At 41.3% G+C, this 15,993-nt stretch overlaps 1 protein-coding gene across 4 annotated transcripts in view; it reads right to left on the bottom strand.

Annotated features, from left to right (window-relative positions):
- Nucleotides 1–15,993, bottom strand: part of AIG1 (androgen induced 1) — a 163,647-nt gene that overhangs the window by 26,851 nt on the left and 120,803 nt on the right. For all 4 annotated transcript variants that reach the window (XM_081140360.1, XM_081140359.1, XM_081140357.1 and 1 more), the window contains one exon: nucleotides 1,144–1,259. In XM_081140360.1, coding sequence (XP_080996486.1) covers nucleotides 1,144–1,259 — 116 coding nt within the window. The remainder of the gene's footprint in view (nucleotides 1–1,143; nucleotides 1,260–15,993) is intronic.

Raw genomic sequence — 15,993 nt, 5'->3', positions numbered from 1 at the left:
CGTGGCTAGGAAAACAAACATTCCCCAGTCGTCACAAATGGTCTCTGACCAGTCGACAAAGTGGCAGATGGAATGAATGTTACTGCATGTTAATTCTGAGGTCTGTAGTCTGGATGTCTGCTTAGACCTAGTCGTAGGGTGTGACTTCCTAGGAGCAAATTCTCATTCTGTTCAGATCTGGTGCATTATGTGAACATTCATGCAAAGTATGTGACGTACTGGATTGACCTTTATTTTACATTTCTGGGCTGGCTGGAGCAAAACACTCCACGGACACTGGGCCTCCCAAAACGCTCCAGGAGTTTGATGGGATTAAGTACAGTTCGGGGGTGGGGGGGGGATTGGAAGAATGTTATTCCATCCTTCAGGCTTAAAGGAAGGGATGGTGACCCAGAATTCAGGACAAGAGGGTCCTAAGAGACAGAAATGCTGGCGGGAGAGACCTCTTCTAATGTGAATATATCCAAGAGGACTTGGAATTACAAAGAGAAATAAGAAACATTAAAACATGGTACAAATGGCAATTAATGTGCAACAAACTCATCAGGCAAAAACTCTTATCAGATAAATTTGGTATCTCCCACTTGGGACTTATTCATGCCCAATAGACCAATTGGAGATTTCTTATGATTTATTTATCCCAATTAAAAACCAAACCAAGCCATTATATGTAATGACTAATTCTGGAATAGGTTTTAAACTGACTCAGTACATTTTCACTTGTTTCCTATGAAGTCTAAAGTCACTTCTTTAAGAGGTCATTTCTTCCGTCCCTATTTGCATTCGCTGCAACTCCCCCATTCCCCAACAAAAGCAACAACAAAAAATCCCAAGCAAAAAAGCCCTTAAGCAATAAAATTGGTGTCCAAGAAAAACATTTAGTTTGAAAGAGAGTTGAAAAATGTAGCCTTGGAAGAACCACTGCTTACATGGGATTGTTCAACAAATTCCTGTTGTGTGAGGTTTGGCATATACTTTCTAAAAATATAAGCATCTGGGGAAATGAGACAAAGCCCAGGTCTTGGACCAAATGAGGCACGCAGCATGAATCTGTTTGTGATTATATCCATAATGAAATACGTGCCCAAATTTAGCAGTGCAAAATCTAATACAATACGAAAGCGCAGCAGGCACTGGCCTTACCATAATATATAGCCAAAGGAGAAGGTGCATATGGCGGCGAGCCCGCTGCTCCTGCTGGGGTACGCATGGTGCGAGGTCCTCATCTCGATCAATATAAAGGGCAAGACTGTCGTGTGCTGAAAAAGAACAGAGACCCGGTGACACAGATTCTCATCATTGCCCCTCAGGAGTGGTTTTGTCTCGAGCTGGAGAATGAATAGTGTAAATCCTTAGCAAAAGCAACACATCAGAGAGCAGCGTATGGACACAAAAACATGAAAAATGTCAATTGCTCCATTGGTATTTTGCTTCTGTATCTTAATTTTTGAAATCTCATTTACTTCTGTTATAAGAAACGTCTATAATATAGATATATGTATAGGAAGGAAATTAGAACATAAGGAATAAAATAACCAGTGTTAATATTTTGATATATGTCTCTCCTCCCTTCATATTATTTATGCATAGTTAAGATCATACTGTGCATGAATTTTGTTTTAAATTGTGGCATGAGAATTTCTGATATGCTACTTTAAAAATCCTTCTAAGAATATCAACCCTGGACATAGCTGCTTAAAATTTCACCTTACAGATATACCAAAATTTATTTAACCAATTCCTGTTCTTGGACAGTAAATAGTAAAAGATTTTCAAATTTTCACTTATTAAAAATATCATAGGAAATATCTTTTGTAGAAGTCTCTGTATGAATGTCTGAATGTGAAATTATTTTCTTATAGTCAAAGGCTATGAAGATTTTAAGGATGTTGATTCATAATGCAAAATTATGTGTGTACCAGCAACAAGCTAGGAATAATGCCAGCTTAGCTTCCAGAAATAAGATACCAGTTTGCATCAGCAGGGCATGGATTTAGATATGATGTTTGAAGACAGACTCTAAAGATGCTGGGTGGAACATTACCATTTGTTTTTTTGGACCCACTGTTTAAGCTATATACTCAGTTCAGGGAGCCAGGTTGGGGATGAAATTCATCTCCTCCCTATGGTAGGAAGAAAGGAAAGTCAAGTGTTTTTGGTATTGAAATTTGGAGGACAGATATAAGGGACAAACAACTTCTTAGGTAAAACTGGGTCAGGGTACAGAATGGATTTACCTTCCAACATTGTAGAGTTTCCCAAGATTAAGAAGATGACAGAACTAAGAATGTTCCATCAGCAAGTTTGAATTCTATTTAGTACCCTAGTAAGGCTATGAAAGAATCGTTGTTCTGCTCTTGCTCTATTATTAGCATATTCAAGGAAAAGGCAGGGAATTGAATGTTATGATTTTCAAACTCTAATAAGTATTGTAGCAAAATGGAACCAGGTTGCAGGTAGGCCTTGTCAGGAAGGTATGGTGGGATATCAAGGGGAACATTTTTGGAGCAACTTATTATTTATATTCACAGAAAAAGTAGCACAACAGGATTTTATATGAAAATTAAGACCGGAAATTCTTTGCCTTAAGCATTCTTCTCTAGATAACTGTTCTGTCAATATATTAGCAATTAGAGTATGGTAGTCCCAGAATGTCAGGTGGGTGATTCCACAGTTGGGTAGCTTTATCTTTCTTTATCCTTTGTTTCTCTATTATTGTTTTAAAATAGTATAATTAGCTCTGAGGGGAACCATGCAAAATGTACATGTGTGTTAATTCAGAGATAGTATGTATTTTAAAAATCACTATAACCTAGTCACCTCAGATGACACTGGCCTGGAATTTTAGCAACAATTTCAGCTGCTGTAAAAAATGTATTTTGCTAAATGCGTTTTTTTTTTTTTTCCTATGGCATATAAGTATTCTGAATAATAATAAATAATAAAATCAGCTGGCATGAAGTCAGAACTTAGAGTGGTGCAGTGACAGTTGAAGATGGATGGCTGGAGGCAGCTCTTTCAGTTTTGGGCTCAGAAGAGGCCAAGGGGCAACTTCCTTGGTCATCCTGCATCAGGATTCCTCTGGCACTAGCCGCCTCCCCCATGTCACCTACGTTCTACCCAATGAGTTCAAAGTCGTACATCTGAAGTGCAAGAGCAGGAAGTAGGTGCCACATCTGCTCTGACCCTCAAGATTGGACCTTTAGGTCTATCTCCAAAAAAGTAACAGGTGACTGGAAGGGTCTGAGAATTACAGGAAAACTGATCATTCAGAACAGATTGGCCCAGACTGAGTGGTACCTTCTGTCTCTGCCCCATCATCAAAGCCCTCCAGGAACCAGCCAGAGACACAGAGAAGCAAAAACCCATCAAGCATGCTGGAAATAGCACTTTTGAAGAGATTTTCAACATTGCCTGACAGATGTAGCATCAATACGTACAGCCAGAGAGCTCACTGGAACCATGAAAGAGAACCTGGGACTGCCTGGTCTATTGGCTGTGACACTGATGGCCACCACCTTCATGACATCACAGCCCATACCTACAGTCATGTGATGGAGTGCCCAGCTACTTAAGAACTACAGAGAAAAATATTTCTATAAAGGGTCACTTGACAACTGGAAAAAAGCAAACTCAGGAATGATCGGTTTCTATTCTTCAAACCTTTTAACTTACAGTTTTTTCAGGCAGGTATAGATATACTTTGGATAAACAGGCATACTTCTGGAAATACAGGCTGGCTGCAGAGGGGGCTCTTAAGAATTGTATTGGGCTGCTTTCTGCAGTACATTATCAATAGAACAATTCCCCAGCAGCTGAGTTACTGAAGTTTGACTATTTCTTAAGTGTCAAGTGAGATGAAGGGTTGACAGCCCAAGGAGTAAATCCTTGATCTACCCTACAAATTCCATGCTGGAAAATACTGGTCTAGGATGTAAGTAGTCATCCTATCCCAAGCTTAATGTTCCACTGCTGTTAATTTTAATGAGACTGTATTTGGAAGATTGTGTCCTAAAAGAAAAGACCAAATCTATGTTGGGCTTTTGCATCCTTTGTGTTTTTCTCAATAGGGTGTGTAGAGCAGCGATTATCACCATGAACTGACCAGCATCCCATGGCAAAGGTCTCCCTGTAGAGGGATCTACCAGGTGGTGCCACCTCTGCACAGAGATGTTCAGACCTGAGCAGAGGGCTGGATCCGAGAAAGGACCCATAACTTACTTATGAAGTGAAGGAGATGGGATAAGAAAAATGCTTTTGAAGAAGATTCTCCAAACAGTGTAGTTAAGTGGAAAGATCAGGAAATTGGCAGTGGGATCCAGTTCTGAGTGTGCCACACCTCCCTATAAGATTTTAGGCAGGTTCTTGCACACCTGTGAAGCTCAGTATTGGTCATTGTAAAATGAGGGGTTGAATTAAATTCATGCATCTCTGAATTCAGTCATGAAGAACTACTATTTTAAGTTTTGCTGTGTCACATACCAGGGCCCAACTATGCATTAGGCATGGTAGACACAGTGCCCTGGGCCCAGGAAAATGTTCTAATTTCTTTTACAATCAGAAGAAAAAAAATTAACTTGCAGAGTTGAAGATTATATTGATGATTTTACCAATGCAGTCATAAATGTTATATAAAAAACATATACATATAATATATACACACATTTATATATAAATATATTTATAAATAATAGGTTAAATGGAGAAAGAAACCCACAAATATGAAGTGCCTAGGGCCTACAAGAGTATAAAGCTATAATTCAGACTATTATATGCTACCTGATCTTAAAAATAATTATATTCTTAATTTAAATTTTTTTCTTACATATGTGTATTTAAAGGGAAACTTACGGAACTTATAAGCTCTCATAGATGGAATATTATTTGTCACAAACAGAAGACAACCACAAATATAATGAAAATTAGTTGATCTTAATGAACGTTTGCTACATATGTTTGCTGTTAAAGGCTCTATTCTGAGGCCTACTCTATATATGTTAAGCAGGGATGTTAGTAAGCAGTAGAGGGGCATTAAAGACACAGTAGCATGAACTAGAGACTCTCCTAAATGGAATTAGGAGGACTGAGGATAACTGAGAGGGAGTCACCTTTTCACTCTGTGATTCAATATTATTTAATGCCAGGTTTCTGTGCCACATCCATTATGGTGCATGCCATCGGGGCTACGCTATGCACTAGAACAGATTACCATAAACTGTAGCTGTTCTTCCTAACTGCTAAATTATTTGATTTATGAGCAGATGTTCTCTTACCAGAAAAATAGAGATGGATGAGTAGGAAATTTTGGTACTGATGGAGGAGTTTAGTGGGATGTTACAGGGTTAAAGAAAGCATTTGCACCACACAAGAAGGATCTGGACTTGCTAGTGGGAAAAACATATTGATGACCTGTGATGGCTATCAGCAGCCTATAAACTAAAGGGAAGTTTTAGAATAAATTTGCTGTGGAATAAATAAGAATTAAAACTATGCTGTGCGAAGATATGAATTCAGGCAAGAAGAGTGGATGGATGCATTATGGGACCACTCAAGATCCTGGTAGAGCTCTAGACTCTATAGTTGTAATAGGAGTGTACATTATAAAAATAATAGACAAGATATGCAGACTATGCATAACTGCTATTTCTCTGGTCTTTCCCCTCTCTCCAAAATATTCTTTAAATAGGAGAGTGCTGCTTCCACGCCATATGAACACCAGATACAAGTAGTTTTCTCCTGGAAGCAAAACCAGCTTTTGAATGTGAGGTGCGCCAGCCCAGCCCCTGCCCAGCTGAATAATAAGGGAGCTGGCAACCCCATGTCTGCTTATTTGCATCTGTGGGACATAGGCAGAGCTCTGGGAGTGCTCTCAAAGCAATGTCTGCATCAAATCTCCAGGTGAGCTTCTTAAAAATTACATTGCTGGGTGCAGCTCCTGGTGCCTGGCTTACTGGATGTGGAGTGCTGTTCCTGGTAGTCCCCACGTGGGCAGATCATGATTCTTGCCTTCATGTTTGTCAGGATATCTAGGTTGTCCTATATCCCTATGACAACTTGGATCATAAATAAAGAGTTGAAGGATATCCGTGTGTGTGTGCACGTGTGTGCACATGTGTCACCGAGCACTGCCTTTTGGGGGCAGCCAGAGAAGCTACCAGACTTGCCTGGGAGGATGGGGAGAGGGAGAGTCCCCTATGATGTTCTGACAAGTTTACAGGTATATCACAAAGTAAAAAAACGTGGAAAACTGCTCTAGGATACAGAAAGCTGTACACTCCAGATTGTAACTTGAATATTTTGTTTACTTTTTTTTTTCTTTTTTTTTCTTTTTACCTCTTAATCCCCTCTGGGATAAGAGGGGATTAAAAAGAGAGATATTTTTTATTCTGTAATAAGGCAAGAAGGGATTTCCAAGTTTGAAGATAATGGCCATTGTATTAGCAAAACATGATCTAAAACGACAGAGAGGATGATGTCAGAAAAACTGGCAAAGATTATAAAATGCTGACTGCTCCTAACTTTTGCAAAGCTTCTGGGCTCTCCACAGAAGTCACTGGTTTGGTGAAAACAGGAACAGTGTTGGGTGGGAGCATGCGCAGAACTGGGCTGGATCTTCCCCTGGGGCAACTGTAAATTCAGTCAGTGGATGCGGGGAGCTGTCAAAGACATCCCTGGCAGCTTGGAGACAAAGGTGATGCAAGCTCTAAAAAACCTACTTTCTTAACTCTGAAAACCTGACCAAATGTTTTGTTGTGCCACCAGAAACTGTCATTATTAATTTTACTAATTGGTCAGCCAACTAAAAAATTGCAGCCCTCCACAGGAGAGCTATTCTAGTGCTTTCAGTGATAGGGACCTGACCGTCTCACCCACTGCAGTTTCCAGGAGCTTTCTCTTGTCAAGGGCCTCCCCCTACAAAGGGCTGAGTGCGGTTTTTATAGGGCAATCAGTGCCTGTGCAATACCACAGAATCTCCCCGAGGCTGCCAGAGCTGTCTGGTTGCCCCTTTTTGGGGCGGTACTGGATACTTGCTCCTGCTGGCTGTCACATCAGCTTGGGATGCTCTTACACAGGCCTCTCGGAACCCCATTAGAAACATGACCCTGCATCAGAAACTTAGATTCAGATGGAACCAATATTTACTGAGTGCCAGCAAGTTCCAGGCACTTCCCAAACTCTGTATGGGCACAATACTAAATTTGGGACTCATCCAGTTCTAACATTAGTCCCCACAACTCTTGGGATATGGTTTTAATAATTAGGCCCAATAAACAAAATAGTGACATGCATTAAACCAAGACATTAATATCTTTGCAATTAAGAGCAAAGGAGGCATCGATTACACTAGGTGGTGGCCCCATTTTACTAGGATATTATTTTTCATTTAAAAAGCATTTTTACTTAAGGGCAGGTAATATCTCTTGCTGAATCTTCCTAATGAAGGTATCCACAAGGTGCTTAGGGTCTGTGGCATCATGAGGGGACTACTTTGCCCCAAACCATATTTATATGGGACCAAGACATCAAACTAAAGTTGTATATTCACAAAATTATGTAGAGGCATTAATTTTTTGAAGTGAGAAAATAGTGACACACTTTCATTGATGTCTATAATTTCATCACACTCCTCTATCACATGTACAAGCTGAGTCTTCAAATACAATGACTTCAAATGGTTTTAATTTACTCTTGTTTATGATAAAATAAATGTTATTCTGATTGATTGGCAAATGTCTACATGCAGCAATAAGAGCAATTATGTTTGACATGAAGACATTATAAAATCTATAACCCAAACCTTTAAAGCCTGATTTGAAATGTCAAATTTGACTTATGAGAACCAGTTATAGTCCTGCTTCATGCAAAAAGCATTAGGTTAATGCTGGAGCAAAGCACTGTTGCCAAGCGTGCACTGGCATAATTAATCAGGGATATTTCAGAAACGAATTCATCTCCAAGAGGTTATTGATTTACTGTCATGACACGTTTTCTTATGGCTGCGAAAGTGCTCCAAAGCTGGGATGCACTGGCATGCATTTTTCAGTGACAAAGCCTTGATCTGTCCTCCTGGATCCCTGCACTGACATCTGCAAGCACTCACATTTGACAGCCTCATGCCTAAGTGTGGTGGCTTCCAAGCTGATTGGATTATTTCAGAGGCTTTTTGGACTAGTCTGAGCGTAATCGAAAGCAGAGAGCCATGAGTCTCCAGAGAGTGACATGCACCCTGCAAACGGCATCATATTAACAAAGAATGTACGTGAGTATACGCACATACATGTAAACACAGATATGCACACATCCATGCATACACACATACAACCCATACTTGCAAGCACACACCCATGCAAACACATAAAGGATACACTCATGCAAACACACATGTGAACACACCCATGCACACACAGTGTAACATACTTAAGGAACAGGGATCATTTCAGCTTTAATCTTGAAGGTCATCTCTATTACCTATTAAACTAAATTCAAGCCCTTACAGAAGCACTCTTTTAAATAACATAAGGCAGCTATAACTTAATTCTTTTTCACAATGACTCCATGACATAGGTAATACTGTCAGAAGGAGCCCTTAACGCACTGAGTAGTCAGATGTTCTCAAAGCCCTTCCTTCCTCCCTCTCTTGCTGTGTAAATTTTCAGTTTAAGTATAACATATATACAAAAAGTAAACAAATAATAAGTGTCCAGAAGATGAATATTCACAAAGTGAAGTCAGTCCTGTAGCCAGCACCAAGATTAAGAAACTAAGCACTACAAGTCCCCACAATATCCCCCTTGCACCTCTTCTTGCTACAACTAATCTACTTGGAGGTGACCATTATTCTGACACCAGAGAGCAGTTGTATGTGATTTTGAAGTTTACAAAAATGAAATTATACACTATGTATTTTGTTTGTTCCTGGCTGTTTTGGCTCAATATTACATCTGTGAGACTCATCCGTGTTGAGCTGTGGAGTTGCAGGCTCCCATTCTCACTGCTGTATAGTACTCCAATGTGTGAATGCAATACAATGAATTCATCCACTCTGCAGCTGATGACATTGTGGTTCTCTCCAGTTTCATCCTTTAGGAAGCGTGCTGCTATGAACAGTCTTGCGCATTTTCTTTTGGTGAAAACGTTTGCATTTTTCTTGGGAACATACCGAGGAGAGGAATTTCAGGACACGACTCTGGCTCTTTAGCTTTACTAGATAATGTCAAAGAACTTTCCAAGGTGATGGTAGCAAAGCACACTCCCATCAGCAGTGTATGAGTTTCACTCGTGCCACATCCTTATCAACCCTTGAGGTTGTCTGTCTTTCTCATTTCAGTTACTCTCGTGTTTCTGCATTTCAGTCGCTCTCATTCTTTAAATTGCAATGTAATATTCCTAACATATCACCTTTGGATGCAAGCTACCCAGACCGGTTTTGTGTTGCAGGTCAGGTTCCCTGTGAAGCAGACTCTGAGATGGAAATCAGCATGCAGAAAATTAATTAGGGAGTTTCTGAGGACCAGCATCTGTCAGGGGAAAGCAAGGAAGTGTGATGCAGTCTCAACGAAGGCCTTGGCTGACCCCACCAGGAGCTCTGAAGAGCTGTTCCAAAGTGGGGTAAGAGGGCCAGGTCTTTCCACTCTTGCATGGACCAATTATGGGATGTGGGCTGTCAGGGAAGGGGTCCTGACCTGTAGGAAAACAGCTCTATTCAGATGAGGGTGGCTCCTGGAGATGACTTACAGTGAAGAACTGGAAAGTTCAACACTCCCAGCTGCTGGGGAAGGGAGTCCTTCAGTCCCAAAGGGGACCTGTGTGACACCTCGCAGCTTTCACTGACCATAAGTAGTCTTTGTTCAAGTTGAAGTTCCCTGATATTCCATGTTTTGACCACACAATCATCAGTGTAGTGGGATTGACACTCTGTGAAATTCATTGAGGGAGCACCACCAGTGATGGAGCCTGACAATTCACAATTGCACTACAGGGTTATGGACGCACTGACATCAGCATTTATAGGGACTTCATGTTTTTAAGAGACAAAAAACTGGCCAGTATATGGTAAAATTCCTAGTACTGCCTAATTTGGGGTTATAAAGTCAGTTACTGTCATTTAATATGTGGTCAAACATGACTAACAAGTCTCCTTGACATGTAACTGGGTTTCTTATTAAACAGGTCATAGTTAATACTTAATTACTTTAAAAATTCATTATCAATTTGTTGCTATTCAATACTTTGTTCTGCTGACTAAGGAACACAGTAGGCCATCTAGTTTGGTCACTGCAGACTTGAGGCTCTAGAAACAATGCCAGTCACATGGACAACACAAAGCTCTTAACTCCTCTGTAAGACAGGGCACTTGGCAGGGGTGGCTGGACGGAAAAATATTCTTCAGGCTCCATATCCAGATCACACAAATGACCTTTAGCTTTATTTTTCCTTAAGGCCTTATGCTTTGTTTATGTTCACCCACGGACCAATATTGTAAATGGCTTTATTCCCCAAATCATATATATCAAGTCATAACCCTCCCTATTTTATTTTATTTTTTATAATTTATCTTAATTGTTGAAAGTATTACAGATGTCCCCTTTAACCCTCCCCATTTTAATACAATCAATCAAAGACATATACAAGATGGGGAAAAGGTTTCCAGTTATGAGTACACAAAACACAGCTTATTCTTTTATTATTTATGAATTATTGTATTATTTTCTATATGAACAACAATCAGCTATAAACTTACTTTGCCCCACCCTGTATTTTGGCCCATTTCGGATCAGCATGAGATCAACAGTATTACTGCACTGTGCTCACAAAGTTCAGCCAAATGGAAGAAGCCTGACATTTTCATTAGCCCCTGCAGCCGGGTCATGGGAGAGGTATACATTTTTGTAAGCTTGAACACAGCTCGTGGACTCTCCCCACACCTCCTTACGTTGGCTCCTTGGAGTCAGGTAACCGTTCTGTGAATATCTCAGGTAAACAGAAAATCCCCAGTGTGTAGGGCGATGAGTGGAATCCATGTTTCTTCACTAGGAGACTTCCTTTGGTGGAGACTGGACCGTCAAGGGCTGGCCATCAGCTCCTGTCTTCAGTCAATCCTTTGTGTCTTCAGTCGATCCTTTGCTCCAGCCAATGTATCTGTCTCCCTTTGACAGCTGTAAATCCAAGCTCTCTGGGACCATGAAAGGAGGAAGCAGGATGGGGTCAGAGCTCACCTGGAGCCTTGGGAATCTTTTCAGTGTGAAGAATTGGAGAGGAGGAAGGGAGAAAGAATGGGAGAAGATCTGTTCAAAGGTATCAGATGAGGAACTGCGTGGGTTTTGTGAACTGGATATAACAGCCAGTTCCTGGAATTACTGGGGCCAGGAATAAAGGGACTTGGGATCATAAAATAAGCCTGTGCTGTGCTAGGCAAGGATTGGCAGGCTAAGGGTCACAAAAGTGGAACAGACTAAAAGTATAAATCGATTCAAATACTGATTCAAATTAATGTCTCCATAAATTTGTGAATAAGAATGTACTAGGAAAAACTAGGGGGCATTAAGACTATCAGATGTCGCTGCTGTTAAGAGGGACAAATAAGTTCCTGTGAGTGCCTCAGGAACCTTTTCCTCGGGCCTACGTTGACCTGGGGTCTGACCCTCTGTGGTGGCTGCTTCAGTCCAGGGGAAGCAACAGGGCTTCTGGTATCTGAACAGAAATGTTAGACTCCTTCAGATCCTTGAGCAGATGTTCTACAAACACAGAGGAACAGGGAAGGGAAGGAGAGAGAGGTAGGACACTAGCAAGGGCCAGGGTTGAGTTTCTGAGCCATGAATATTCCTTGGGGTCCAGTTCTTTGGCTCTGCTTAACTTGGCCCTTGATCATATTATTGCCTTTGATCAATTCTTGACAGATCATCTCAGTTAATTTCCATTTAATACCTGCAGTGAATGGGCCATGGTCTTCTCCTTGTTTCCTTTTCATTCATAACCTACGGAACATTACAGATAAGCAGCATTCTAAATCAGAGTAATGAAGAGAATCGTCACTGAAAGATCTTGGACGCCCCTGGTGTGCTAAGGGCTAGAGAGCAAAGGAGACTCATGCTAAGGAACCCCCACTCCACCTCACAGGGACAGCCCAGCGGGGACTCGCACGCAGGGTTCTCACATAGTAGGTGCTTAACACATTTTTGTGAAATGAGAGCATGGGTGAGGATTCTGCAGAAACACTGTGGGCGCCCGAGGCATGAACGGAGTTGCTTTTAGTCACTCAAAATTCACAGGGAGGATGAGGGGGGTCTTCCTAGAAGGGTCTCTCCCAAGGCTTCCTCTTCCCAGTGAGGTACGCCGCGTCCAGCTCTTGCCAAACTTAAATTGCATCCATGCTAAAGAGGAAAAAGGGCTTTAGCACATTCCTTTGGGGAATGGAAGCAATTTATTTTGTTTGTTTCTAATGGAGAGGGTTTGCTCCAAAATCTCACTGTGAGGTCTGAGAATCTGGGTTGAGGACCTCCAGGCAGCCAGAGGGAGCGGGAGAAAGGGACCGAGGGATAGAGGGGGAGGGAGGGAGGGAGGGAGGGAGGGAGGGAGGGAGGGAGGGAGGGAGGGAGAGGGGGAGAGGGGGAGAGGGGGAGAGGGGGAGGGGGGAGGGGGGAGGGGGGAATGAGCCACGGAGACCTCAGCAGGTGATAGAAACTGCAGGAGCAGCCAGTTATAGAGGCAGAGCATAAAATCCGGTTCCTGGGTTTAGGTTAGGAAGGAATATTAGGCTATTATATTATTTGATGTGCTTTCATGATTCGTCATTTTTTCTTAAAATTAAAACCTTCCTGTGTTGTTCAGCACAACCAACTGCCGTAGTTTTTCTTTCTTGCATGGGGTGGTGAAGACGATCATTTTGCTTGTTTGTTTTGCCTCCTTGACAGTCAGAAACTAAAACTGCCGGGCTCACAGGTCACCTTCCTCTGGAGAGGAGGCGAGTGGACAGCGTGAATGCAAACGACCTGGACCAGACCAAGTAACGAGCGTTTGGAAAGCCTCTCCGGTTTCCCACCATGAACTGGATGAGCAACATGGGCACGATTTCTCATCTGCTGGTGTCCCCTGAAAGCTTTTTTTAAAAATAATATAATTTATTTCCAAAGAATGGGCTTAGTCTCCTAATGCGAGCAGAGAGCTGTCACTGCGAAGCTGCCAGTGTCGGGCTGCAGCCTCGGGTGACACGGGTGGCATAAATAACAGGGAAAAAGCACCCTTCCCAGAGTCCTCGAGCCTGTAACAAGCCTGCCGGCGCGCCCAGTGATATACGGTCTCTTTTCATTTTCGGCGGAGAGCAGTCTGCTTTGGGTCTTTGAGATACTGTTTGATTGCTTTATAGAAACCAATCAATAACACCCAGGTAAAGCTTTCTGCAAGGCACATAAATTCTAGCATGGGGAGACCAGCTGTTGTGAGGTTCTGGATTGGTGCCAGATTCCAACTGGGGCATCTCAAGGAAATGATCCCGAATCTGGGGCTTTGTTTGGATTTCAATGGAACATAATCGGGCGACATCTGGTCCCCCACCTTGTGCTGGCTTGGCCACACTTCCTCCGCCATGGCTCTGGGCACCTCCTGCAGGGCTTCCTGTGAGTGCCAAGTGCCAGTGCCCTGCCCGTCACCAGCTGCCAATCAGTTTTTCACAGTGGGGGACCAGAAAAGAACTTGGGCCTTGAAGACACCTGCTGAGAACAACTCATAAAAATGATCTTAAAATGCAATTTGGGTCCCACTGCCCCACAAGTTACTGGACACAAGACAAAAGAGAATTACAAAAATAACTTAGGGGGGAGGAAAAGCTAGCAGAGGGAATGAGGAGATGCATTGGAAATGAGCAGTGTGGGGCACCAGGTAACGGAAAGGTAGAGAAGGGGTGAAATAATTAATGAATAAAGACTAACAGGAAACGAATTCATGGAAATACATGCACTCTGACTAATAAGCAGTTACATTCAAATGAAAAACCATTTTCATACATTAAGTTAGCAAAGCTTTCTTTTAAAATAAGAATACTTAGTGTTACAAGTATGAGGTCAGCAGTGCACACTCAAGAATGCTGGACTAAGAATACGTTGCCACTGCTGTTTCGGAAGCAAATCGACCCTATTATCAAGGGCCCTAACCCATTTCCCAAGGACCAAAGTTGAACTTCTGGGATCTATGCTAAAGAAATAAAAATCAGCCTAAATAAAACCAGCAAACACAAAATAAAAACACACCCGTCCTCAGCTTAGTAAACAAAGGTATTTTCCCTGCTACTATTTACAACAGCAAAATAATGAAAGATTATCTTAATGATCTACAATGAGGGAATGATTTTTAAACTAAGATATAGGCACTCAATGGATATTACATAACCATTAAAAGATATTAAGAAAACTACTGATATTTAGGCATCAAAGAATACTTACATTATCATATTTAGTTTTAAAAATCTTATTTGTAAAACAATCTAAAAGGAACAGGTTCCAATCTGAAAGACCCTGAGTGGTCATCTTTCTTGTGCCTACATTGTGTTATTTTTCAAATGTTCTTTTCCTGTATGTATTACTTTATTATTAAAGATAAAATCACAGAAATTTAAAAAGAATACATTAAAGAAAATGTGGCACAGGAAAATATCAGAATTTAGTGGTTTTGAGGAAACACGGAAATATAAGAAGCAGGACACAGCTTGTAGTGAGCTGAGATGAACAAACTCCCGGTATCAGAAATAAAACAGAAGTGACGGGGAGGAAGAAGCATAGGTAAGTAATAAGAAAGGAAGAAAACCCGGAAAAAATACCGCGACTTAAAGGAAAAGGAAAAGCTTTCCAGTAAAAGCTGTACAGCTGAATGTCCGATTACTTTTGCTCGGTCACCGTAAGTAATGCTGGGGTAAGGTGATGTGACTTTATAAACAAGAAGTCAAAGACAATTGGGCTGAGTCAGGGTGATGTTTTAATCTGATTTCCCTCATACACAGTCATGGCCAAAAGTCATGATGTTTTAGGTTTCAAGATTTCAAAGAAGCCTATTGGGACATTAGTGCCCTAATCAATGTTCCTTGTGGCTGTCCCCTGCCAACTGGATTAGTATACTCCTGCTTCTCTCTGGTGTTAATTTTATGTGTAATATTTGAGGCTAGCTAAGCAGATTTGTTTCAGGAAGAATTTAAAGGGGAGAAACGGAAAAAGGTTTGCAATAGCAATGCATTGAAACTTGACTTTGAAAAACTTCTGAAAAATTGACCACAATGTTTAGCCAGAAAAGCGTATATTGCCCAACTCCCATCTGTGGTCCCCCTAACAATATTCTACCCCTGGATTGGCCTTCTGGGAAACTAGTGGAGACCATAATTGTTATATGTCTTTCTAAGATCTTCCCCTTGCTAGATTGTAACCAAAGAACTTATAAGCATATATGCATAGGCCTGGACATAGACAATAGACAGGTGAAGGCCTGGGGTGGGGGTGGGAGATGAGTGGAGGGGGGCAAAGGGAGGAAAATGGGAGACATCTGTAATACTCTCAACAATAAAATAAATTTTTAAAAAATCTTCGATTTTTAGTTCTGTTTGATGTATACTGGTTTCTTCCATCTTTTTCTAATCCTGCATAAAATCCTTTCATTCTAGAAATCCTTAAGAATCATTTCTTAAAACCTATATATGATCAAACAGTAAGTTCATGTGATTCTTGGCAGCAGTTTCCTTCATGTGAAGGCCAAGGCTTCCCCAAATGTCTTTACATTCCCTCCCTCTGCTCCCCTTTTTGCTTTGCAGCTCGAAAAAACCCCGATGAGATAATATAGGGCAGTTTTTGTTCTCCAGTGACATCATAAACGCAAGGCAGGGCTGTGAGTTTGTTAGAGTTTTTCCCACAGGAAATAAATCTTCCTACCTCTCACTTGTGGATGGAGCCTTCAATTTCCTGGAGAAAAAAGTACCTCGGCAATGATGTCACCCTGCTTTAACAACATGAACTATTT

The sequence above is a fragment of the Miniopterus schreibersii genome, assembly GCF_964146895.1.
Source record: "Miniopterus schreibersii genome assembly, chromosome: 6".
Lineage (NCBI taxonomy): Eukaryota > Metazoa > Chordata > Mammalia > Chiroptera > Miniopteridae > Miniopterus > Miniopterus schreibersii.
This window is presented reverse-complemented; position numbering and strand designations above follow the sequence as displayed.